Source organism: Procambarus clarkii, chromosome 20 (genome assembly GCF_040958095.1).
Source record: "Procambarus clarkii isolate CNS0578487 chromosome 20, FALCON_Pclarkii_2.0, whole genome shotgun sequence".
Lineage (NCBI taxonomy): Eukaryota > Metazoa > Arthropoda > Malacostraca > Decapoda > Cambaridae > Procambarus > Procambarus clarkii.
In genome coordinates, this window is record NC_091169.1 from 24,691,643 (window position 1) to 24,718,479 (window position 26,837).

At 47.1% G+C, this 26,837-nt stretch overlaps 1 protein-coding gene across 4 annotated transcripts in view; it reads right to left on the minus strand.

Annotated features, from left to right (window-relative positions):
• Nucleotides 1-26,837, minus strand: part of LOC123755429 (tripartite motif-containing protein 3) — a 239,559-nt gene that overhangs the window by 40,218 nt on the left and 172,504 nt on the right. Inside the window, exon 1 of one of the 4 annotated variants that reach the window (XM_045738085.2) lies at nt 22,765-23,365. The exons of the other annotated variants lie outside the window; for them this stretch is intronic. Coding sequence (XP_045594041.2) covers nt 22,765-22,791 — 27 coding nt within the window. The 5' untranslated portion in view covers nt 22,792-23,365. Of the gene's footprint in view, nt 1-22,764; nt 23,366-26,837 lie in introns of those variants that run through there. 4 annotated transcript variants of the gene reach the window in all.

A 26,837-nucleotide genomic window follows, 5' to 3' on the forward strand; every position in this document is an offset into this window, starting at 1 on the left:
GCCCTCTTGTTCCCGATTTTAGATGATTTTAGATTTTAGATGATTTTAGATGATTTTAGATGTGATATTTCGACTACACCCGCTGTCTAAAACATTCACCTTGCCTTACCTATCCTGCTGGGATAAACATATCAGTATTATAAAATATTATCTTAATTACCAGACGGCTTTCCTGTCAAAAGAACTGTCAAACATCCCCTCCCCTTACCCATTCCTTGCCCTCGTTCTGTCTAATGAGATCCTCCTCCTCCTCCCCGTTTTCTAAGGAGTTCCTCCAGGTGTACAAGACATTTAACACACTCTTAACCTCGCCGATTTCGGACGGTAGGGTTCCAGAGGCTCATTACTCCGTTGACAGGAGAAACATTGCCTCCTGTCTCTTCTGCATGGGCGCTTGGCAAGTCTTAAATCCTTGCCGCCTCATGTGTCACAAAGACGCTCAAAGAGGGGAGCGGGGATTTAGATATCACAGCTGCTCGATAGCTCGAATGGATTAAGATATCAACACGCTCGTGACTTGCCTGAGGAGATGGCCATGTGACCCTCAGTTACTTACTGGTTTTAGAGATTGTAAACAGTATTTCATCAGCGTGGGAGGTGGAACTTCTAAGATTAAGGGGCCATGGTGTGAAAACCCTGATTATATAGGCTTCAGTGGAAGCCTGAAGAACCCCTAGATGATAGCTGAATTCCATGTTGCAATGCTTTTTATCATGTTGTTTAGTGGTCTAAGGCGTTTGCTTGTGGGAATACCCATAAGTTCGAATCCTCATCACGGCTGCTACTGATTTTCTGATCTGTATTATTATCGTGGAAGAAGGCAAGTTTGACAGCCTTCAGGTGGGGGCTAATACCCTGATTGGCCTGACTGTTGTTGGCTAGGGAAGAGCGTCGTCGCTGTCTACCAAGTAGACGGCTCTTATCAGAGCCGGAAGGAGTGAGCTGTCACTCACTCGTCACTGGAAACAAGTTTTGTTTCGTGTAAATAAAATCGACAAAATGATTGGAGCGTAAAACAATAGTCAACAAAACTGGACCAATCACGCGGGCGTATTTTCTGGCGGGAAAATACGCCAACAAACTCCAGAAGGCGAGGCGTTGATAAACTTATTTATTTGTGATGAGCTGAGAAGATGAAGTGGATGAGCAGCGGGCTCTTGAGAAGGGTAAACACACACACACACGACCTCATCATCCGTCAACAGTGAACACATTACACTGCAGCCTTTCACCGTTTCACCGGGGTCGTACACCGGGGTCGTAGACCGGGGGTCGTACACCGGGGGTCGTACACCGGGGTCGTAGACCGGGGGGCGTACTCCAGGGTCGTACACTGGGTCGTACACCAAGGGGCACCAGGAGTCAGAAGCCACTTGCTAGTCCCTCAAAAACATCCTCCCATTACAACATTACAACCCATTATAAAAATAATCAAATAATCACACAAGAAAATTCAAGATCACCTCCATTAGTTTACGATAATTCTCAAACCCATAACGAGGGATTTTGGTGGAGGGGGGTATTTTGGGTTGGGTTCAATCCCTAAACAAGTCAGAAAAGGTTGGTTACGTTTCCTTTCGCCTGATGCCTCTGTTCACCTACTAGTTAAGTAGCTTCCCGGGAGTTAGGCTGCCGGGACCCAGGACGGCAGGCTGGGGCACCCATTACCATGGGTGTTTGGCGTGACTATTATAAACGAAGGTGATCCTTCAGACTGTTCAAAGGCACCCCACACACACACACACACACACACACACACACACACACACACACACACACACACACACACACACCTACCTGTCAAGAGAGAGCCAGCTTACTTTAGCTGCCAACACCCACACATCGTGTCAGCAAGGCGGACAGTCCGCCGCCTACCATAACTATATTTCCCCATTTAGAAACTCTCTTTTTCCTTCGCCATGCCTCTCCACCCTTCTTACACCACCCCATAAAACAGGGCCACGAGTCCACACGAGGCACCCGCACGAGATCAAACAAGGCCACGAGTCCACACGAGGCACCCGCACGAGATCAAACAGGGCCACGAGTCCACACGAGGCACCCGCACGAGATCAAACAAGGCCACGAGTCCACACGAGGCACCCGCACGAGATCAAACAAGGCCACCCAACCAACCTCCCTCACACTAATTACCAAACACCATTTAAGAACAAAAGCCATTAATTAATCAGCGGCAACTGGGCTCGAGAAATATACAACCGGGCCAGTTAGCGCACAGTACAAAGTTAATTGGACCGATATAGTTATAAATATAAACAGTTTGGTTCAGCGCTTTAAGGTATAATTCGACAAAGAACTATGTAGCACGGGGCTATAGTGCGCTTGTAAATTCCAGGTTATATTGTTGTTTAAGATTCAGCTGCTGAGAACAGAAAGTTACAAGTAGCACGGGCTATGGTGAGCCCGTAGTGGACTTACCTGGCACAGGAGCGGGGCTGCAACTGCAGTCCAACCAGATGATTGCTGGTTAAGACTTGCCACTCCCCCCCCCCCCCCCCCACACCCCCACCATCGCTGGGGTAATATCCCAGTGCGCGCCACACTCTACACTACACTACACTACACAGTACACTACAATCACCTAGCCCAATATTTGAACATGCTGACCAAGTACACACTGGCGCTTCACAAAGGTCAGAGGTCTGCGCCTCTGAACTATACAAACAGGAGAACAGCCAGAGAGGTAAATCTCTCGTCAGCGAAGGCTTAGAGAGGACATGTTCACCACATACGAGATAATCAATGGAATTGGTGATGGGGTTGAGATGCGGGAATAATAATTCGAACCTTCATGAGAATATACCACCACCGCTCCCAAAACACACATACACACGTGTATACTAAAATACGTCTGGGTAAATAATAAATAGGAGCTGCCTAGTGTGGACCAGATTACGGGCTATTCATGCCCGTGCCACCTCCTGATTGGCTTAATCTTAATCATCTTATGGGCCAAGAGGCCTCCTGCAGCTGTACTTCATACGTGAAGAAACTCTATATAAACACAAAACGTTTGTGTAGGGATTATGGCCTGCTTTCCTTTCAACAATAATCTCCTTGATCAGCCATGAGGGCATAACTCTCTCATGCGGTGCACTACCTCCCTCCTAGGGCAACCGCAGTTCCCATGCGGCCAATCACCACCTGCGGCAGCCCCACCTGCGACAGTGTTCATGCGGCAGTCCTCATGCAGCCAGCCCCACCTGCGGCAGCCCCACCTGCGGCAGCCCCACCTGCGGCAGTGTTCATGCGGCAGTCCTCATGCAGCCAGCCCCACCTGCGGCAGCCCCACCTGCGACAGTGTTCATGCGGCAGTCCTCATGCAGCCAGCCCCACCTGCGGCCAATCTTCACCTTGACCCTGGCCGGCCTCTGGTCGCCGCACACTCCCTCGCACTCCATGTTCAACACCGCTATCATCTCTGGCTGCGGGAGAGGGAGCAGGGAGGGAGGGAGAGAGGAGAGACCTAGAGAGAGGGAGAGGCCAATGTTGATGTCTCAACACTGGGTGAGAGAGCGCTAGAGGAGAAAACAAACTATTCACCACCAGACCACAAACCACTCACACCAACCACTACAGTTTGAGGGAACACTTAACCCTCCCAGCGCTTGCCTGACCCTACCACACACACCAATGACTATATAATATGACCACAACGCAGCGCCAACACTGCCAACCTACCAGGCCATTATACACCCTCGTGGAACTACCATACAAGAACAGTTACTCCTAATTGTTAGAAGCTCTAGTAACCACATGTTAGACCCCTCGGGTTTGCACTAGATTAAGTTAGAATAGCTCTAGTTCCTATTCATGGTCTTTCCCTTTCTACCGCGGGTGAGTAGGGAAACCTGCCCATATGGACCAAACTCTCACAAGTCAAGCCTGGCCTCGGGCCGAGCTTGGGGAGTAGAACAACCAGAACCCCATCAACCAGGTATCAACCAGCCTATCCTGCAGGGAAGCTCCACTTTTACAGGCCATCAGAGGGGGGACCCGAAGGAAAATGTTGCCTCGCTGGATGCCCTCCATCCACTGCCAGAGTTTATCGCCTCCCTGTACGTTCTTTATGGTGTAGGAATATACGTTGAAGGGGAATTCCTGGAGAGGGGAATTCCGCTGGCGTCCGGTCCTTTCAGATGGTCCCGCCTCTGTAGTGTTGAAAGTTTTTTAGCCGCTTCCTGTAGAGTTCTCCCTGGGTGTCCTCTATCTCTGGAAAACGACCTAAGTATATTCAAATCCTTCCAGAGTTCGATGTCAACACTTGGCTTTATTCGGCTGCCTAACGAAGAGGTGAGAGATCTCTTTGAGGATGTTGGCTGACAGGAAGTATACAAGAGATAAGACTGCAGGTTAGAATCCTCGTAGAACACTTTAGTTCATGTTCCTCATCTCATGTACCGTTTACCACATTCCTCCATCTTCGTTTCCTCCTTGATTCCATCGTCCCTCTCGAGAGTAGCCGTATTTTTTCGGCTTCAAGAGTGAGGAGTACAGGCGTCCTCAGCCTGTAAGTGCAAGATGATGCACGGTGCAGAGACGGCTACTGTCGTCTGGAAGTGGAACAACAGTGGAAGATTTAGAGAGAGAACTGGACACGATACTGCTGGAGTTACTGGATCAGCCTGGCTGTGATGGATGGGGGGGTAAGGGGGCTTCGGGTTACGAAGGCAAATAGCATCACAGATCAGGCTATCATCAGGGAAGGCTGATCATAGCCAAGTTTACAAAAATTGAGAAACTCTTAGAAATAGTCAAGAGGTAATGGACCAAACTAAGGAAACATTCTATAGCGTGTTCGCAGGAGGAACGATTATTAACAATCCGGAATGATCCATTATTTAAACAATTCCGGGATACAAAAACAACTTCGCCATGAACTGCCAGTAGTTTTATTCTGCCCAGCAGACACAATGTTCTCGTGAGAGCCCGAGATGCTGCAGATCCTTCTCCTTTGTCTCTGGCCATGTTGATAGTCTCCAGAGTCACTCGGTTCAACACCCGCCAGACCCGTCCATCCCGCCCACTTGTGCTGCCACGAGGGCCTCGCGGTCGTGCGCTGACTGGCGTATTCTGAAGCGCGCGTTACTGTGCGCGACATGTTGGGGAGGCCAGTACGCCAAGCCCCCCCTCTCTCTCCCCTCCGCCGCCCCCCACCCATGTACATTAGTGTGTCTGGCCCACTGCCGGAGGCTGGGGAAGTGGGAAGCTAGAGGCACCACATGAGGGCGTGCGGGGGGACGGTGTGTAGAGCGCGGTACCACCTGGTCAGTACCACCACCTGGTCAGTACCACCACCTGGCCAGTACCACCACCACCTGGCGAAGGGTGCCTAATACTCCCCACTCGCCACCAACTCTCACTACCCACACCTGCACAAGGGTGTAGAGTGAAAGATGACGCGGCCCAGGACCTTGTATCTAATAGCACTGTTAAGAAGCAGAGATGAACCTTCCCCCCCCCCCTCCCCCACGGTCTCACCGACTCCGTAAAAAATACACTGGTTTTGGGCCTAACCCAAAACGTCTAAACCTACAAGTAACCTACCGAGACCAATCCTCGAGAAACGTCAATAATACGATGCTTTAATTTGTACCGAAAACCCTCGCAATTTCCATGGAAAGGTCAGATTCCATGAAGTATGCGAGGCGTGAGGCGAGAGAATACCTGTGAGGAACATTTGTACACATGTTGGCCCCTTCGTGGAGGAGGGGCCCGCGACGCCTTCCCTAGGGCCCTCGAGGCTTTCCCTGGGGCCTCGAGGCTTTCCCTGGGGCCCGCGACGCCTTCCCTGGGGGCCCGGCCTGGGACCCCTGCAGGCAACTCTTCCCTACTAGAGAAAACACGACACGTTCAGCCCTTTCTCGCAGGCTTCCCCCAGGGTCTAGAAACTGTCGCACTAAAGTGCTCTTATCCTAGCCTACCAGAGGACCCGTGAACAGAAAACGGGACATTATGTCAGTTTCGCGAGCCGCTACCATCCTCTAGTACGATAGTTTTTGGCCTTAGGTAAATTACACGTCAAAATATGTGGTGGTGTTAGAACAGCTTGGGTGTTAATGGTGGATCTTATCACAACTCTCCACGATTACCTCAACAAATTTATCTCATTTCTGTGGTCTTAAGCCACAGCAAAGGGAAGGAAAGCCTGTTCCACTGCTTACACTGTGGAACAGGCTCTTAAAAAATATTGAAAGCTATGTTAGCAAAATACCTACTGCCTGCCCGCCAAAGCCGTTAATACCAAAACTTTTTTGGCTTTTTAACGTACAGCTGGAAAAGGTTATCAAGGCACAAGGGGAGAGGGGGAACGTTCGACAAGCCGCCGGTTTCCTGTCCTCGTCGAGACTACTAGTGTTAGTGACTCTCAGGTAAATATATTAAGTTACCTGTAATCTTTCATCGCGTCTCCCTCCACCTCCCCCTCTCTCCCGCCTCATCCCCCTATCCCACTATCCTTTCCCTTCAGTGTCCCCCCACATACACACCGTGCCAGCAAGGCGGACAGCCAGCCTGCTATCATAACTCAAGACTACATATCCCTTTACCAAACTTCTCCTTCGCCTGTGCCTCTTCACCTTGGAGGCCAAGACCGTCAGTAGTTTCAAAGCGTTATATGACAAAGAGTGCTGGGAAGACGGGACACCACGAGCGTAGCTCTCATCCTGTAACTACACTTAGGTAATTACTAACCCCCCACTCAGAACAAAAAGTGGGGGAACTTTCCCTTCAAAAAGAAAAGACTTTCCCTTCAGGGAAGAAACTTCCCATGGAGACAGGTCAAGAATCACTGCCATTACTGTAAGAGTTGGTGGCACAAGAGCAGGGAGGAGGAAACTGCTGCCATGTACAGTTTCTCTAGCTCTAAAGTGTGCTAATGAGAAGCATGAATGATCTCTTAGTTTATGTCAAGACGTAAGCAAAATTCAGGCTTTATATATACCGAGCCTTAAGGCTCCTCGGAAGACAGACCTTGTTGAGGGTTTAAGCAGAAACAGTGTGGTTGGTCAGAGAGGAACGAAGGAGCAGAGGCTGGACTGTAGGGGTGACGATATATATATATATATATATATATATATATATATATATATATATATATATATATATATATATCTATATATATATAGTGTGTGTGTGTGTGTGTGTGTGTGTGTGTGTGTGTGTGTGTGTATACACACACACACACACACACACATATGTAAATATGTACATATGTGATATACAGTCTGGCACAATGACTCTAAACTTTAGCAAACGACTGGCCTTTGTGCGGGGCTTGACCACCTGTTTTGCCTGGCACTGACACCGTGCCAGACACTGCACTTCATAGTGACAGTGCCAAACGTCTCAAAAAGACACACACACACACACACACTTGAGAAACTTACAAAACTTACCAGCATCTCCCGTCGCCCGGAAGATGGGTGCGAGTGTTAGCCTGTCCCAGTCATACCAATAAGGTGAGGACTGGCCTCCTGCGCATAGTAACGCACGCATGCATTACACAACACCATCCTCCACATGTTCAGAATGACTCTCTCAACAAGTTAAATTTAGACACTTACAAAATCTGAAGTTCAAGATCCACACCAACTGACATTACGAGGGGAAACTTTAAGTTATCAGATTATCTACACTACCATTTTAGAGCCTATGGTTAGGCCCCACTTAATTATTTCAGTTTTTTTTTAGATTTCCTAATTATAAATTTACCAGGGGTTGTATTATCGAGGTCCTCATGACGTATAATTCTAATATTCTTCTAACCTTCGGGTTGGATGCTGCTCAGGTATGCGACAGTCAATTACTAGAAGATGAGAGGAAATGTCAGCACTGTGGAGAAATGCCCAACAGACCACTGGAACATTATCTAACACAGTGCACAGTTACAAACCCATTAAGATTTCAACTTAGATTCAACAGAGCAGAAGAAGTTGTTAAACACATATGGCAAAATCTTACTGAAGCGACCATACGAGTCATAAATACTCACACTCCGCCCAAGTAAAACAGAAACAAGCAACACTTAGTGGGCCAGCCAGAGGCTTAGGGCCCGCGCAGGAATATCCCTGAAAAAAATTAGAAACTGCTAGAAACATCTACTAATAACTATGGTATAAACTAATATGAGAAACGTTTTTCTTATTTTTTTTTGCACAGATGGGACACAATACGACCTCTGACTTGCTGTTAGACGGTCTAGAACCTGCCACTCCGATAGTTCACTGTTAGCCTTACACTATTAGCTTCCCCCTGGAACACCACCTAACAACCAGTTTATAGCCAATTCCAAAGTTACTGCTGGGTAAACAGGAGCGAAGGAGTTAAAGACTAGGGCTTAATCGAGCCCCGTGGCCAGGGGCTCGATCCCGCTCTACTACATCATATTACAATGATGAGCGAGACACCTCAAGGAGAGCCACATACCGCCCAGCATGGCATAATTGCATCGTTAATAATGTATAAACTATTATACCAAAATACAATTGCGATTCTGAGTAGGAAAATGTTGAGCAAGTCTGCGCGACGCTTGACGGTTTAAATAATAGAGAAACAAATACAAAACTCTGCCAAAGGTTAATTACTCTTGAGGAAATATTGCTTGCCTACTATGGGATCGAACCCGAGTCTCTGGACTCCCCTGGACTAGACTCGCCTAGTTGTGCTTGCTGGGGGTTGAGCTTCAGCTCTCTGGTCCCACCTCTCAACTGTCAATCAACTTCAGTACAGATCCCTGAACGTCTACTGAGAATGACGAAATGAAGATAGGTTTCGACTCCTGTTAGGAGCTTTAATGCTTCAACCATCCCTCCTTTCCCATACCTCATATTAAACATTACCTCACTACTTTTCCTTGGAACAGGACCCGGCAGCTCCTCCCACCTGCCCTCCTACACAGGTGAGCCGCACCTCAATCCGTTAATAACTCACAATGGACTTCCACAGTGGTCCCGGTAGATTCGACCCTCACTCGCTCCCTTGTTAAATTCTGCCGGATGTTCGTAGCTGCTTCCAGCTCACAGAGCCAGCTTTAAACAAGCCGAGAGCCAGCTTTAATACAAGCCGAGAGCCAGCTTTAATACAAGCCGAGAGCCAGCTTTAATACAAGCCGAGAGCCAGCTTTAATACAAGCCGAGAGCCAGCTTTAATACAAGCCGAGAGCCAGCTTTTAAGTAGAGATGTTAAATTGTTCTGGACCCGTGTCTAATTCTCAAATCTCTCTCTCTACGTGTAAGAACTCCTTTCCCTGAAGATAATATGGTGTACCATCCAGGCAAGCAGTTACGCAAGCACTTACGAACCTGTACATCTTTTCTCGATCTTAGGCGGCTTTGTTTACAATTATTAAGCAGTTAATGAGCTCCGAGGCACTAGGAGGCTGGTTTATAACAATAACAACAATTGATTGGCAAGTTTTAATGCTTGTGAACTGTTTAATAAATGTAACCAAAGCCGTCAAAGATTGAGGAAAGATGTACACGTTCGTAAGTACTTGCGTAACTGCTTCGTGAATCTGGCCCCGGGAGAGCGCGGGAAGAAACAAAAGAGTAATAATTGTATTCTCATTCTTATTTTAAGCTTCGTGTCCTACATACAAGTCTCGCCGCTCTGATTGAAGCTACCTACCTTGAGGCTACCTTGAGGTGCTTCCGGGGCTTAGTGTCCCCGCGGCCCGGTCGTCGACCAGGCCTCCTGGTTGCTGGACTGATCAACCAGGCTGTTAGACGCGGCTGCTCGCAGCCTGACGTATGAGTCACAGCCTGGTTGATCAGGTATCCTTTGGAGGTGCTTATCCAGTTCTCTCTTGAAGGCTGTTTAACGGCTGTACACAGTCGCCATATTCCTCCTACACAACCTTTGGCTCAATAATTAACTACGTCTCTACTCACGAAGGAATCTGAGGATACTAATGCAGGCAAAATTATCCAGAGATTGAAGGCGGAGATTAGTGGTCCGTTCAATTACCCAACAGTTCTTAGCATTTCGTAAGTAATGAACAAATGTAACATATTTACTCACTATAATGTTGGTGCTCGATGTAGAACACGAAAAAAACAATTTTACTCTGAAAGAATATAATTTTATAACGAAATTAGACGAAATTAAATTGGCAGGTAACGCCACTGGAAGTCAACGATCCGAGCGATAATGTAATGGCCTTGGGTAATTAGAGGCCTCTAGGTGTCAACCACTCTAACAACACCAATCGGGCATAAATGGGGAAATCACAGCCCCGTTTAACCACCCTATCCTCCTGTTTAGGCAGTACTAGTAGTTACCACGTGTACCAATGTACCAATTGGCGTACAGGGCAATTAGAAACAAATCGGGACTATTGAATTTGTACACCGTAAAAGTTTTTGTACTGATTTTGAAAAGAAAACTTAATCTAACCTTCCTAGGCCTAACCCATTATATGAGACCTAATAACAGCACCCGTAGCCATCACAGGCAGGTTAAACCTCCCGCAAGAGTTGACACGTTGACACGAACTTCAGAAGGCGGGAAAATGGGTGGTGGAGTCTCAGAGCACCTGCTGTGGACCAGAGTGAACTGCCACGCAGGTGTCGAGGACCATGACAACAGGTGTCGAGGACCATGACAACAGGTGTCGAGGACCATGACAACAGGTGTCGAGGACCATGACAACAGGTGTCGAGGACCATGACAACAGGTGTCGAGGACCATGACAACAGGTGTCGAGGACCATGACAACAGGTGTCGAGGACCCTGACAACAGGTGCTGAGGGCCATGACAACAGGTGCTGGGGGGGGGGGGAGGAGTGGGTCCTCACTGACGATAAAAGAGAACTGTATCAGATCAAGAACACCTGGAGGGAGTCTGGACATTAGTGGCGGGGAAGCGGGGCGGGGGAGGCCGGGCGGGGGTGGCTGATGCCCTTATGAGCAGGCCAGGGCGGGGCGGGGCGGGGCGGGGCGGGGCGGGGTGGGGGACAGGGAAGGAGGAGTGGTCGAGGAAGGATGGAACCTAAAGGCTTAGATGCAGCTCAGCGAATAGAGGAAGAAAAGAGGACGATGAAGAGAGGACATATAGGGGACGGAGGAGAACGACGATGGAAAGGCTTGAAGAAAGAGAAAGTGAAGGAGAGTAACATCCAGGAAGGAATCCACAGCAAGAATTACACACCTGTCTGGGATAAAAAACAAACCTTCGCTATAAACCACTACTCCACACAACGTTAGTGGACTCCACAAGTGCACCCTCCTCCACGTATTGGCCACGTTGGGCTGGGTTTCGAACAAGATAATTATGAGGAAGGGGAAAGGCGTTATAAGGGGAAAGCGCCAAGTCATTAAGACTATATAGCACTTGGAAGGGGTCAGGATAAGGATTTGAGATGGGACGAGGGGAAGGAATGGTGCCCAACCATTTGGACGGTCGGGGATTAAACGCCGACCTGCATGACGCAAGACCATCGCTCTACCGTCCAGCCCAAGTGGTTGGACCACGTAATTATGAGAAAACGCTAAATCAGTACGACACTCTGGCACTTGGACCGTTTATGACAAGCATCTGGGATAGGACGAGAGGGGGAAGGATGGAAGGAACGGTGTTCATACACTTGGATCTTCTGGGAATCGAACGCCAACCCGCAAGAAGCCAGGTGGTCGCTGTACCGAGCAGTCCAAGTGGTTGGCCAGAAGCACAAACCTCTCTAAAAGGATTGAATTCCTCATAAAAGGAACTGAATTCCTCAAAAAAAGGAACTGAATTCCTCAAAACACGACTGAGTTTCAATGTCATTTTGTTTTCTTAACTCTTTAACAACCCTTAAAAAGCAGCTTAAAAGTTTAAAATACTTATTATTTATTATACTAACACACTTAAGGTGTATGGAACTAATGACAGTATTGTGAAGACAGATGACAGGTGGTCCCTGTCGTCTCACTGGGGCTGGTAAACTGGTATACTTTTATGATAGTTCAACAACCCTCTGCAACACTCAATGCTATAAGGATTCTCCCAAAACCTCCTTAACATGGGAGGCACAGGTGCATCCTCAGGTAGTCTGGTCACACCCAAACGAGCGAGAAGCATCCCTTGTGTGCCCCCCCCCCCCACACACACACACACACACACACACACACACACACACACACACACACACACACACACTTGACAAAGAGTGCTGGGAAGACGGGACACCACGAGCGTAGCTCTCATCCTGTAATTACACTTAGGTAATTACTTAAATGGAATGACGTGTGATGTGGTGGAGGCTTAAATGGAATGATGTGGTGATGTGGTGGAGGCTGACTCTATACACAGTTTCAAGTGTAGATATGATAGAGCCCAATAGGCTCAGGAACCTGTACACCTGTTGATTGACGGTTGAGAGGCGGGACCAAAGCGCCAGAGCTCAACCCCGCAAGCACAACTAGGTGAGTACACACACACACACCCACCCACCCACCCACACACACACACACACACACACACACACACACCCCACCACATACCCTCCACTGCTAGTTAGAATTGTAATTTGCCACTGTAGAAACGCCTCAACCACCTGTAAGTACTCGGTAACCAGCTGTACTGTGTGGGAAAACAGATCTTTAACCCTAAAAAAGGTACACGAGAATACATGTGTATATATGCTGGTTCCCACAGTAAAAGCACTCCAAACACCACTGTGGTCGAGTGCTCAATACCCCACTGCACTATGATGTCTACCAGCTGGGGCCACATTCATGAAGCAGTTTACGCAAGCACTTACGAACCTGTACATCTTCTCAATTTTTGGCGGCTTTGTTTGTAAATATTAAACAGTTAATGAGCTCCGAAGCAACAGGAGGCTGTTTATAACAATAAAAACAGTTGACTGGCAAGTTTTCATGCTTGTAAACTGTTTAATACATGTAAACAAACCCGTCAAAAATTGAGGAAAGATGTACACGTTCGTAAGTACTCGCGCAACTGCTTCGTGAATTAGGCTCCTGTCCTCTTAACCCTGTCCACGAAGGACAGAAAGAAAACACACACATTCGGGTTCCCAATGAAAAAACAAATGACATCTGTGGTTAAAAAAATAAACCTTGCCCCGGACTCGCTAACAAGGAACCATGCCCCTTATTGGGACACTAATAATGACAAATACTGAAATAATTTATGACAGTTGGGTTGATGCGGACGACTGCCACGCCAAGTTGGGGAGGTCAATTACCGCCTGACATGGGGGCGAGGCGTCCTGGCGAGGCACTGGCGAGAGAAGGTCCTCTCCTACATATATGGCCCTCACTCCCACACCTGCTGGTGGAAATGGGTCAGGCTTATCTAGCAGGTCTCCTTGACAAGCGCCACGTCGACGACCAGAGGGACATAAATCATGCCAGCGAGGCTTGGGGGGGGCTTCTTCAAGAAGCCGACTATTAATACCGGATCACCTGAAGCAACCAAACTTCACCAGTTTATCCGCCAGTCAGTCAGTTAATCGAGTAAGGTAAACTAAGGGCGCTAATTGGGCCAGTCTATCAGTAACCAGTTACGGTCAATTTCTACAGTCACACGAGTTCATAATGATTCAAATCATCGCCCACAACTAGCTGGCCAGAGAACTCAACCCCCAGCTCAACAGCAAAACATTAGTAACTTTGGGATTAATGAGCATTTTGTCAATGTTTCTAGGACAGGGGGAGTGTGTTTAGTCAATGTTTCTAAGACAGGGAGTGTGTTCAGCCAATGTTTCTAGGACAGGGTGTGGGAGAACATGCACGATGCGAACAATAACAGCAGTGTTGCACATGCACATCAACCATCCCATCACGCCTGCGTCGCCTCAACTTATCAACAAATTACATGATAAGGTATTCTAGACACTAAGTGCCATCAGTGCAAATATTAGTAACTAATACAACATATTGCAACTAAACAATTGCAACAAATATTACTGCAAAATACATTACCATAAACCGGATAAATGGACAGCTAATAACCCGGTTAATAAACAGCTGTGCATGAGTAGTTTACAGGGAGAGAGATAAACTAACTCTAGAAGACTTGTACAGACAACTATATAATCCTTGGATACCCACACACACACAAGCATTACTCGCTAAGCCTGGATAATACCACCATTAATAACACATATACACACGAATCTCGCTTCGTGCAGGTCGGCGTTCAATCCCCGACCGTCCAAGTGGTTGTGGACACCATTCCTTTCCCCCGTCCCATCCCAAATCCTTATCCCGACCCCCCTTTCCAAGTGCAATATAGTCGTAATGGCTTGGCGCTTTCCCCTGACAATTCCCTTCTCTTTCCCCCCCCACACACACGACTAAATACTGAATGAATAACCTTTTACGGATGAATCCCACACCACCTGTCAAGCGGCGCATCCGGAGTGACATGGGGACGGCCAACCAGCAGGTCTACGAGGTCATCCATCCAGGAGTGAGGGATGACAGATCTACCGGGTCATCCATGGGTCACCGATATTTCCCACAGGCTCCAGAGACGATAGACACCCTGTCAACGACCGGATCCATGAATATATTGGCTTAGACCATTCTCTAGGAGGCATACTCGGGGTACAGTTATGGTCACTCCCAAGACTACCATCACGTTAATGACAGGTGATCTGACCAACTTCGGGGACGGTCTGGAGAAGGCTGCCAAGTTGCTGAATAGCTGCCATTCTCAGGTGGCACCTGGCACCCCGGCTACAGAGGCACTGTGGTGCCCAGGAGCGCCTCTCACTCTGTACTAGGAGCTCATCGCTAGTCGGGGAGATAGAGAACTAGTTTAACTAGTACAAGTTAACTTAACCCATTGGCGTTAGAGGCACTCGCGTCCCACCCCTCGCAATGCGTACTGTCGACCTACTTGCAGAAGGGAATTCTTCCGGAAAAAAACACCATTATTACTTAGCCAAATGGTGACACTAGCCACACGAGTCAAGAGGCAACGCTCTACAAGCTAGTCTCACGAAACACACCATATGGTCAGCTGTTCCTTATTTATAAAGCCTGGTGTCGACGCTTTCCGTACACCTGCGTCAGTCAGCTGTTCTTTATTTACAATGTCTGGTGTCGACGCTTTCCGTACACCTGCGTCAGTCAGCTGTTCTTTATTTACAATGTCTGGTGTCGACGCTTTCCGTACACCTGCGTCAGTCAGCTGGTCTTTATTTACAATGTCTGGTGTCGACGCTTTCCGTACACCTGCGTCAGTCAGCTGTTCTTTATTTACAATGTCTGGTGTCGACGCTTTCCGTACACCTGCGTCAGTCAGCTGGTCTTTATTTACAATGTCTGGTGTCGACGCTTTCCGTACACCTGCGTCAGGTTGGGTAGTGTGGATGCGTATGGGACTTTTGTTTTGCGTTTAGTTGGAATATTTCTGTCAGGCGCACATAGCGTCATCTTAAGACACTGCTATACGTCTGGCCTGCGATGTTTAGCATGAGTGACCGCATATCTGGCATGTAAGCTTGTATATATATCTGGCTTGCATGGCTTCAGCCCGAGTGGCCGAGTATGTCTGGCAAGCGTCTCGTGTTGTGGAGGGTGACACACAGTATAGCGCGTCTGGACCTTCTCACATCTCCTGCCGGAACTGCTAATGGCTTGATGTTACTCAAAGCCAAGCAGGCGTGACAGGAGCCTCCCGTCCTTCATACACAAGTGACGGACACGAGTGAGCACGACCACCCAAGACAGCCGCACGTAAAACTAATCAACAGTACAACTTATAAACCTAAAGAAAACAAGACGAGGATTAATCATTTTTAGTCTGATTCCTTCGGCCTGGAGGGTGGACTTCGCTGGACCGCTCTCCACCGCTCTCTTCGTCAAGCACAATCCCCCACCAGGAAATGCTGGGGTACCAAGCATGGGGGTCACACGATGAGGGAAGACTTGTCAGAATCTGTACACCAGTTAATCGAGACTTTTAGAGGCGGGACCAAAGAGCCAAAGCACAACTGGGCGAGTTTATTGGCCAAACGTCTCCGGAGTGGCACAAGTGTATGGCGTATACAACCCATCGTATTTTTTACCAAAGACAGGAGAAATAGGACGGACAGACAGAACGACATTCAAGATTCTAAGAGGAAACTGACCAGGTATAGGCAGAGTACCAACGTTCAAAGTGAGGAACGTGAGAACGAAGTGACAGATGAGAACTGTTGTCACATGCGGGGCAGATCAACAAGCTAATGGCTCGCTAATAAATGTGACATATTAGATGAAGTTGTCGACTCTAGTTAAACACAATTTTAATTGGAATTATAAGAATGAAGTTGTCGACTCTAGTTAAACACAATTTTAATTGGAATTATAAGAAGCAGTAAAAAGAGTGATTGCAATCAACAGGCGCTATCGTTGACCCCTGCAACCTCACCTAGACGAGTGCACCTAGTCCAGTGCACCTAGACGAGTGCACCTAGACGAGTGCACCTAGTCCAGTGCACCTAGACGAGTGCACCTAGTCCAGTGCACCTAGACGAGTGCACCTAGACGAGTGCACCTAGACGAGTGCACCTGGACCAGAACGCTTGTAGTGGTGGTGGTGGTGTTGGGTCCACGCGACGTCCTCACATATTCCACCCTTGCCGTGGCTGGCATACCAGGAAGGTGCTGCGGCCCAAACCCGGCCTCTATTTACTCCTTTAGTGACGACCTGTAGTTGCAACCATTGCAAATGGCTTCGTTTACCATGAGTGATTGGCGGTTGTCTCCCATGAATGTTGCTTGACATCCAGCAATTTTCTTTTATTTCTTTGGCTTGTTTTGGTTTAATTTTTCCGTCTTCATCTGTCTGCGGGTGAAGCATTCATTTATAGGGTCGTGGTTCGATGAGAAGTCGTCAGCGAAGCATTGTTCGAGAAATGTCAGAACGGCATCAGTTGAGAGTCGTGCGTACACCGTTTTTCATCCATAGAGTGGGGAATTGGCGGCTGGGTCAATGAGCATTTGACCTTTGTTGATGCGGCAGGACGGAGGCCGAGCGACGACGGACGCTGTTAAAGGTCACAGTACCTTTAGTACTGTTAGTACAGTACTGTTAAAGGTCCCTGTGAACCTCACAGAAATTGGCGCGAGTGTAATCAGGGAATTATTAATCATGAATGGAGTTTATCAACGGGCCATCATTCAGTGACGTGTCTTCATTCACCCCGAGACAACAACAATGTATGTCTGACACACACACACACACACACACACACAAGGAAGTGTTGTGGTGGAGGCTGACTCCATACACAGTTTCAAGTGTAGATATGATAGAGCCCAATAGGCTCCGGAACCTGTACACCTGTTGATTGACGGTTGAGAGGCGGGACCAAAGAGCCAGAGCTCAACCCCCGCAAACACAACTAGGTGAGTACAACTAGGTGAGTACGCACATGCGCGCGCGCACACACACACAGGCCGAGGCACTCTGTAAGCAGGGACAAAAACACCCATTTAGGCCAGAGCTCATTATAATATCCTTGTCCAGGTAAGACGAGGGAGATTTGGCCCACCTATTAAGTAGTGTATAGAATCCACACCTCTGACCGATGGTGTATTTGCCTAACTGTGCCGCGTGTGTCGAGTTTCAGCCCTGTGGCCCCGCCTGTGCTTGTATTAGACACATTAATAACATGAACAAATATTTTAAACGGGTGGTGGCCAGTGCACTGGACGGTCACTTCCTCAACTAGGAGACCTGGGACTTCTGTGGCTGGCGGTGAACTGTAATTGTCAGGTGTGTGTGTCTTGGGGTGATAGGATGTGGAGAAGGGATGTTTGGAAAGTGTGTGTGTGTGTGTGAGAGGGAGGGGGGGAAGGGTGTGTACGTCAGGGGTCTGGGGGGGGGAAGGTGTATGTATCAGGGGGAGAGAGAGGGTGTGTGGGTGTGTAGGGAGTACCCGCGGGTGTAGAGAGGAGGGTGAGATGGAAGAAATGAAGAGGGAATGAATGTTACTGCACCTCAAGTTCGTCTTATTGCAAGCACCCGCCCCCCCCCCCACCATGGAGTGTAGTGGCGAGCAGTAGCGGGGAGTACTTCCCCCGTACACACCCCAGACCCACTCCCCCACACCCCCAACACTATCTCCACACACGGTACATCTGAGGGCGTGAGAGATAACCTATCATTACTATTTGTTGCATCTCTATCCCACAAGAACCTTGCCTCACCACACAGCATGATCTGCTGTGCCGGGGACCAGCCTCACCCACCACCACACCGAATCACCACCAACCTCACCCACCACCACCAGCCTCACCCACCACACACCACCAGCCTCACCCACCACCAGCACCACACACCACCAGCCTCACCCACCACCAGCACCACACACCACCAGCCTCACCCACCACCACCACTACCACACACCACCAGCACCACACACCACCAGCCTCATCCACCACCACCACACCACCAGCCTCACCCACCACCACACCACCAGCCTCACCCACCACCACCACCACCACACACCACCAGCCTCACCCACCACCACACACCACCAGCCTCACCCACCACCACCACCACCACACACCAAGCCACAAGCACGAGTCCAGCATATTAACACACACAGCTCCGGGTGCAGGAGTGGGTAGTGTTATAACTTAGTGTCCTCCCTACCTCCAGCGCTCATCCTCCCAACACCACACTTTTAGACACCATAAACACAAGAGATGGATGGTGCTGCTTAAGAACATAACAAGGGAACCTGCAAAAAGCATATTGACCTATACGAGGTAACTCCTATATATATATATATCCAACCGAATATGTGTCTAACCTACGCTTGAAACAATCATGTGATTCCACGTCAATTATGTTACCCGATAACTTGTTCCATAGATCAACCATACTATTTACGTGTCCATTTACGAAACCTGTACATCTTTCATCAATCTTGGCTGCGTAGTTTGTTTATTAAGCAGTTTATGAGCTACGAAACTCAGCAATCCAAGATTATTATTGTTCCAGGGGGTCGAACCAGCGGAGGCTGCATGGTCATATGTCGAAACGCCAACACTTAATTTGTTGATTTTGTTACGCAATCAGAACTCCTTAAGTGTTCGATTTAGTTAGTTTATTATGCACCCACTACCATACTGTGGGTGGTGGTGGTGGCTCCCATGTCCATCCAGTGGGTGGTGGTGGTGGCTCCCATGTTCATCCTGTGGGTGGTGGTGGCTCCCATGATCATCCAGTGGGTGGTGGTGGTGGCTCCCATGTCCATCCAGTGGGTGGTGGTGGTGGCTCCCATGTTCATCCTGTGGGTGGTGGTGGCTCCCATGTTCATCCTGTGGGTGGTGGTGGCTCCCATGATCATCCTGTGGGTGGTGGTGGTGGCTCCCATGTCCATCATGTCGGTGGTGGTGGCTCCCATGTTCATCCTGTGGGTGGTGGTGGTGGTGGCTCCCATGTCCATCATGTGGGTGGTGGTGGCTCCCATGTTCATCCTGTGGGTGGTGGTGGTGGCTCCCATGTCCATCATGTGGGTGGTGGTGGTGGTGGCTCCCATGTCCATCCTGTGGGTGGTGGTGGCTCCCATGTCCATCCTGTGGGTGGTGGTGGTGGTGGGTTTTTTTCCAGGGATATTCCTGCGCGGGCCCTAAGCCTCTGGCTGGCCCACTAAGTGTTGCTTGTTTCTGTTTTACTTTGCGGAGTATAAGTATTTATTACTCGTATGGTCTCTTCAGTAAGATTTTGCCATATGTGTTTAACAACTTCTTCTGCTCTGTTGAATCTAAGTTGAAATCTTAATGGGTTTGTAACTGTGCACTGTGTTAGATAATGTTCCAGTGGTCTGTTGGGCATTTCTCCACAGTGCTGACATTTCCTCTCATCTTCCGGAACCTGTAAGCCTATTTCCCATGCACATGGGTATCCAAGCCTGATGCATGTAAGTGTACTTCTGTTGTTCTACTGCTCCCTTTCATCGAACTAAGTGGTTCGTAGTTGGTTGAATTCTTGTACCAACCCGCAGATCCTGATGTTGCAACTGCTGTGTTGTGGTCACCTGTACATCTTTTGCATTGCTCTGTTTCTAATTACTTTCTTAATCTGTGATAGACTCTGTGGTATGTAAATGTCTACATTTCTTCTCTTAGTTGCAAGTTTTGCAGCTTCGTTTGCAGTGTCATTTCCTATTATTCCCACATGACTTGGCACCCAGTTGATAAGTACCCGACGGCCTTGTCGTTTGAGTGTTTGCATTAATGATATGACATTTGTGATCAGATGTATGTTATCACATATGTGTTCTTGTTGCAAGGTTTCAATGGCGGTTCGGTGGTGGTGACGACTCCCATGTCCATCCTGTGGGTGGTGGTGACTCCCATGTCCATCTTGTGGGTGGTGGTGGCTTCCATGTCCATCCTGTGGGTGGTGGTGGCTCCCATGTCCATCCTGTGGGTGGTGGTGGCTCCCATGTCCATCCCGTGGGTGGTGGTGGCTCCCATGTCCATCCTGTGGGTGGTGGTGGCTCCCATGTCCATCCTGTGGGTGGTGTGGTGGTGGCTCCCATGTCCAAAGCACAAGAGAGTCGCAATCGTCATTTTGTACAACGGTCGTGACAACTTGTATCATGAAGCCGTGCGATGGGATCATAACCCCACCTCTGGACTCTCCATCCATCCTCAAACAAAAGCCAAAGTCCATTCCATGCACCCGCCAAACCCCCTGTTTATGAATGAAAAACGGTTTCCACTCGACACTCAACTGATGACGTCCGAACACTTCCGGAACAAGTACTTCGCTGACGACTTTTGTTCGAACCACAACGCTGTAAATGCTTCACCCAAGTACTACAAATACAAATAATCGCCAACAGAACCTAGACACCTAAACAGTTTCTAAATATGTACAGTATGCTAATAAATAATAATATTAATTTATATTTGTAAAAATTCATTTTAAATGAATAGCATGTTAAAATGCATGAATCCATCTTTGGGGTCGACCGCTGGATGGAACGGACTCTGAGAACAGGTTGTCCCATCAGCACTGCTGCCCAATGTCTGGACCTTCCGCAGCGAGCCAATGACATCTAAAATACGATTAGGACGTGAGTGACGTCACGCCTCACATAAAAAAACATTATCTCGTTTTCATTACGTTGGGACGAGATGGGTTAGGATAGATATGCTTCGTTTAAATCGTAGCGATGACGGAGAGGGGGTACACACACCCCTCAGGTCCCGGACCAACCCCCTACAGAGCCGCATGTAGGTGCGGACCCCGTTCAGAGTTGTGAAACAGTGTGGTAGTGAAAGTAGTTTCTTCTCACACGGTGTGTAACTTGCTAACCTTACAGAAAGAACACACACACACTATATACTCTCCAGTTTACCATTATCTGAAGCCTTATTGGCCAGTCAAAGGTGCGTAGCCTAGTCACGATTTAGCGAGCACGTCGCTCATTGGTCAAGGGGACAATCCTGTTTTTTTATATAGCTCTAGTTCAGTGCTTCTCTATATATTTCTTTTGTCCCCCTCCTATACACCCTCACTAGGCGTCAGGCTGTCACCCCTTCCGAGTTTGTCAAGACTCAAAAGTTGCACTCCAATATTGCCTCGTATAAAAAGTTAAATATTCATCTTTATAACAATACGAAATAATATAGTGTGATGTCCTGTAGTTTAGGTACAGTCTGTAAAACTGTAGTGTAGAAGGAGCAATATTACAACAGTTCGAGTCTGCGGCACGCCATCCCCCCCCCCCCCCCCACTCTTGAAACCCTAAACTTCGCCACTAAAGCGAAAATTGCCCCGTGGATGACCACTTCTGGCCGAGGCTGACTGAACGCTTGTAACATTTATTTTTAAGTTATACATTAATCAATGCTCATTGTTATTGTATGCCATAAGTTGAATATCATTCACTAAGCTTACTATAATTGACAAATTTGCGCATGTAAATGCCTTAACATTTATTAACACAAATCATCCAATTAATCCTTTAGATATTAAGGCCTAGGCTCAGGCGCTGGAACTTTAGGCATTCAGGCCTGATCCTCTCTCTAGCATCCTGACAAATTTACTATCCTTAAAACGTCTGTGGAAATGTGCCAACATTTAGTACACCTGATTTTTTCCCTTTCTACTGACTAGGTATAATGGTGGAAAAATAAAGTTATTACTACTTTTACCTCGCCTACGAGAGGGCCGAGGCTACGAGAGGGCCCAGGCTACGAGAGGACCGCCTCGACATCATCCCGAATGTGAAACGTCGACCCCAGTCGGACACTCAGACAGGAATAATGACACGCTGGTTAGCTGGCTGACAACCCAATATTTACCTGGAGGCCGTTGACATTATTGGCTTCGACGAGGACAGGAGGCCGGCGGCTTGTTGAAGGTCACTCCGTTTCGTGGGAAAGGGGGGAGACTCAAGTGAGAGTAGGTACGTAAGTATTATTTTTGGGGGGAGGGAGGGCAAGTGGGAGTAAAGGGGGGGGGGGGAAGAGGTATGTTAGCGTGCAAGAAACACCAGCAGCTTATGTAACACAAGTACACTACACTTTCCGGAAACACAAGGAACCTCCATACGCTCTGATACCTGTAGCTTAACCCCCAGTGACTAAAGTCCAGTAAATTTCCGGAAATCATTTGCCAACTACACAGGGCAAAAAGAATGCTGGGAGCGTCATGCACAAAACCAGGACGGCATTTAATTTCCGTACAAGCGTACTGTGGGGTAACACAGTGCAACATTACTGTTAAAGTTACCCTCGCCTACATTATGAACCAGGAAAAGTCTCCCGGGAACTCACCTGATCAAAATACGTGGCCAGCATCATGGTGAAGGCGTGATTACGGATGACGTCAGCTAGCGTGGGATAGGCTTATACAAGCTTCACGTGGCACGCAGTCAGGTTGGGCACGTGGCACAGGCACGTCACGGCACTGTCAACACGGCACTCTCCCTGCCTGGGGCCTGGCACTGGAGAATCTACAACTTATCTCTCTCTGAATCAAGATTAGAATCAAGAGTCAAGATCAAATCACTTGAAATATTTAGTTAACGAATGTCATTGCAGGTTCATAGATCATACACATTAGTTCAGGATGGATTTTCTTTTAAAGTTTTTAATGAGTCTAGCTTCTACTGATGAGAAGTGGTAGGAGCTGATGTCTACAGACTCAATGTTAGACATCAAGACAGCCTAACACAAGACGCTGAGGCATCAAAATACCATCCGACATCATGGACTAGACCCAGTTGCTCTCCATGCCAGCTAGCCAGGACCTGGTCGGCTCTACCGGAGCCTACAGAACAGAGGGCCGGAAAAAGCCTGCCAAGTATTGCAGTACCAGTATGGCCTACCGGGACGAGCGGGGACAGCGCACGTCTCGCACTGCCGCCTGCGAGTTGCCAACTGACTGGGGCGAGGTCCGTGACGCTGCCCGCCCCCAGCACGCACATGTGCGCCGCTCTCTAACCGACGTAAACAAACAAGCCCGCAGGTGCCTCATCAGGTGACTGTCAACACCACCTCCAACCCTTTCAACCAGTTTAGATTTCTGCTTTTAATTTTGCTCCTAAGGAAAAGTTTATTGTGGAGCGTGATTCATCGAGAGTGAACATAAGGTACCGCCATACCAGCGTGTACAACACTCCCTTCTCTCTACACAATAAGATAACCAGTTGGTTTCTTATTGTCACTAATACATTTTATTTTGAGGTGATCTGCTATCACCAGAGGATTTTCTCACGTGTGAAGATAGCGTGCGCGGGCTTGGTGGTCACAGGAAACACTGGTGGCATGGGTCACAGCTAGGATTCCTTCCCATATTGGTCTCTGAATGCATGATAGAACTGATCAGTTAACCAAAACTTTTGTTCAAAGGGGGAATTGATTACCATTTTGGACTGCCCTTGAGCAGTCAGAGGGCAGTAATATTCCGGGAACATCGACAAAATCTCGTAGACTTGAGGCAAAGTGAAATTTCACCAGTTACTCCATCTATCATGCTATTATGCAGGAAAAAAACCACACGTCTATGGGTCATCCAATAAGGTTAGCAAACTTCTAGATGTTACCACTGTTAGGTTTAGGCTCGGCTACAAGTACCTCTGGGAGTTTGTAAAATCTTCTGATGTAGATTTGACTAAATGTGAACTCTGTCAGCAGAACTATTCACATACTTTGCGTCATTATATAACGGATTGTGAAAAAAATCGCGGAATTCAGAGATAACACCATTAATGGAATCCAAGAAATGTGTAAGTACTTCATTCATAATGATTTACTGCCAGGAATCTTAGCGAAGTATTAAAAAATTTGCTTACTATAAGTGCAGCCTGCACATGACTAAAGCTGTCGCCCAGTTGGGTGGGTGTGGAGCAAGACTAGTAACTGTGACTCACTAAAGATGTAAAGTGCCTTGTATAGTGAATTGTGAGCTTCTTGTTCAATCACTTTTGATATAAAAAAGATTATGTATATGTATGTGTAAATATATGTATTTGTGTAGGCGATGAGTCACAATAACGTGGCTGAAGTATGTTGACCAGCAACCCGTCCTCGACTCAAGTCCATTACATCCAGCGGTCAACCCCACAGACGCATTCATAAATTTTAATATGCTGTTCATTCAAAACGGGAATTTTCTCAAGTATAAATTAATATTATAATATATTAGCATATTGTGCATATATAGGCATAGGATAGGTTAGGTGTTTAGGTTCTGTTGGCGATTATTTGTATTTGTAGTACGTGGGTGAAGCATTTATAGCGTTGTGATTCGAACAAAATTCGTCAGTGAAACACTTGTTCCGGATATGTTCGAACGTCAGCAGTTGTGAGTCGTGTGTAAACCACTTTTCATTCATAAACAGGGGGTTTGGCGGGTGCATGGAATCACTTTTGGATCTTTGTTTGGAGGACGAGCTGTGACCAGACCACACACTAGAAGGTGAAGGGACGACGACGTTTCGGTCCGTCCTGGACCATTCTCAAATCGATTGAGAATCAATCGACTTGAGAATGGTCCAGGACGGACCGAAACGTCGTCGTCCCTTCACCTTCTAGTGTGTGGTCTGGTCAATATGTATTTGTGTAAATGAAATTATTATTATATATATATATATATATATATATATATATATATATATATATATATATATATATATATATATATATATATATATATATATATATGTATGTGTTTGCAACATTAACAATTGTTTAACTAGCTTCACAAGATTGTCACTTGCTTAGTCATACGAACTATGGGGTTCAGTTCCTAAACCCATTATGTGCCTCTGTAACCCTTCCCACCACCGCCCACGGGAAGGGTATGGGGTGCATAACAATGAAAAATTGTAAAGAAATTGAATGTGTCACAACTAGTATTACTAATATTTTACATATGGCGAGGCTATTTATCATTGGTATATAATATTGATTTATACATATTGCATAAATCTTAAAAAATTGTTAACATCACGAATGACTTACCAAGTGCAGCGCCAGTGTTTCATTTACTACATTAAGTGCTAAAGTGTACATTTACTACATTACATTAAGTGCTAAAGTGTACATTTACTACATTACATTAAGTGCTAAAGTGTACATTTACTACATTACATTAAGTGCTAAAGTGTACATTTACTACAATACATTAAGTGCTAAAGTGTACATTTACTACATTACATTAAGTGCTAAAGTGTACATTTACTACATTACATTAAGTGCTAAAGTGTACATTTACTACATTACATTAAGTGCTAAAGTGTATTGACCAATTCTAGACACGCAAATGAAACATGTGGCTGCCAATTCAGCAAATGATAACTTATGATAATATAAAAACGCCAAGATTAATAAGTATAATTTACGTTACAATGTAACACTCCACCGCAGGTGTTCGCAGCACCATAAAAGACGCTACAGGTACCAGCCTCACATACAAAAATTAAACATGAATATATTTTGGTCCTAGAGTAAGCTAGCCTCTGCCAGTCGGATCATTGATCAAGGCGGGATGTCAGGTAGACATCAGAGGTGATGTACACACACATCGCTATACTGGAGACATCAGAGGTGATGTACACACACATCGCTATACTGGAGACATCAGAGGTGATGTACACACACATCGCTATACTGGAGACATCAGAGGTGATGTACACACACATCGCTATACTGGAGACATCAGAGGTGATGTACACACACATCGCTATACTGGAGACATCAGAGGTGATGTACACACACATCGCTATACTGGAGACATCAGAGGTGATGTACACACACATCGCTATACTGGAGACATCAGAGGTGATGTACACACACATCGCTATACTGGAGACATCAGAGGTGATGTACACACACATCGCTATACTGGAGACATCAGAGGTGATGTACACACACATCGCTATACTGGAGACAAGCTGACCTTCACACCAAAGTCTGGCCACATTAGGCTTCTCGACATCTTTAGATTATGTCTTTGATAATTCTTGCCCTCCTCAAGTTTATGTATCGTGTCCTTACATTTCTCAACCTCCCTTGTTCAAACTATGTATCTTGGCTGCGTGGAGTATACATAGTGCGTTTTTAAAATACATTGTTATAAAATTAAAGTAGCCAGCTTAACTAACCTATTCACAGCCATATAGAAAATAACATTAAGTTCAAGTGCAACAGCAGGTTCTTGAATGACGAGATAAATAGATTTAAGAGGAAAAGAGTAACATCATGTATGAGCAAGTCCCAGCTGTGTCTGGGTACAAGTGACAGGATGAACAACCCAGCGGGTTTTCTTCCTATTGGGGAGTGTTGTACATGCTGCTATGGCAGTGTGTCCACTCACAGAATGAGTGGCGCTGCCCAATACTGTC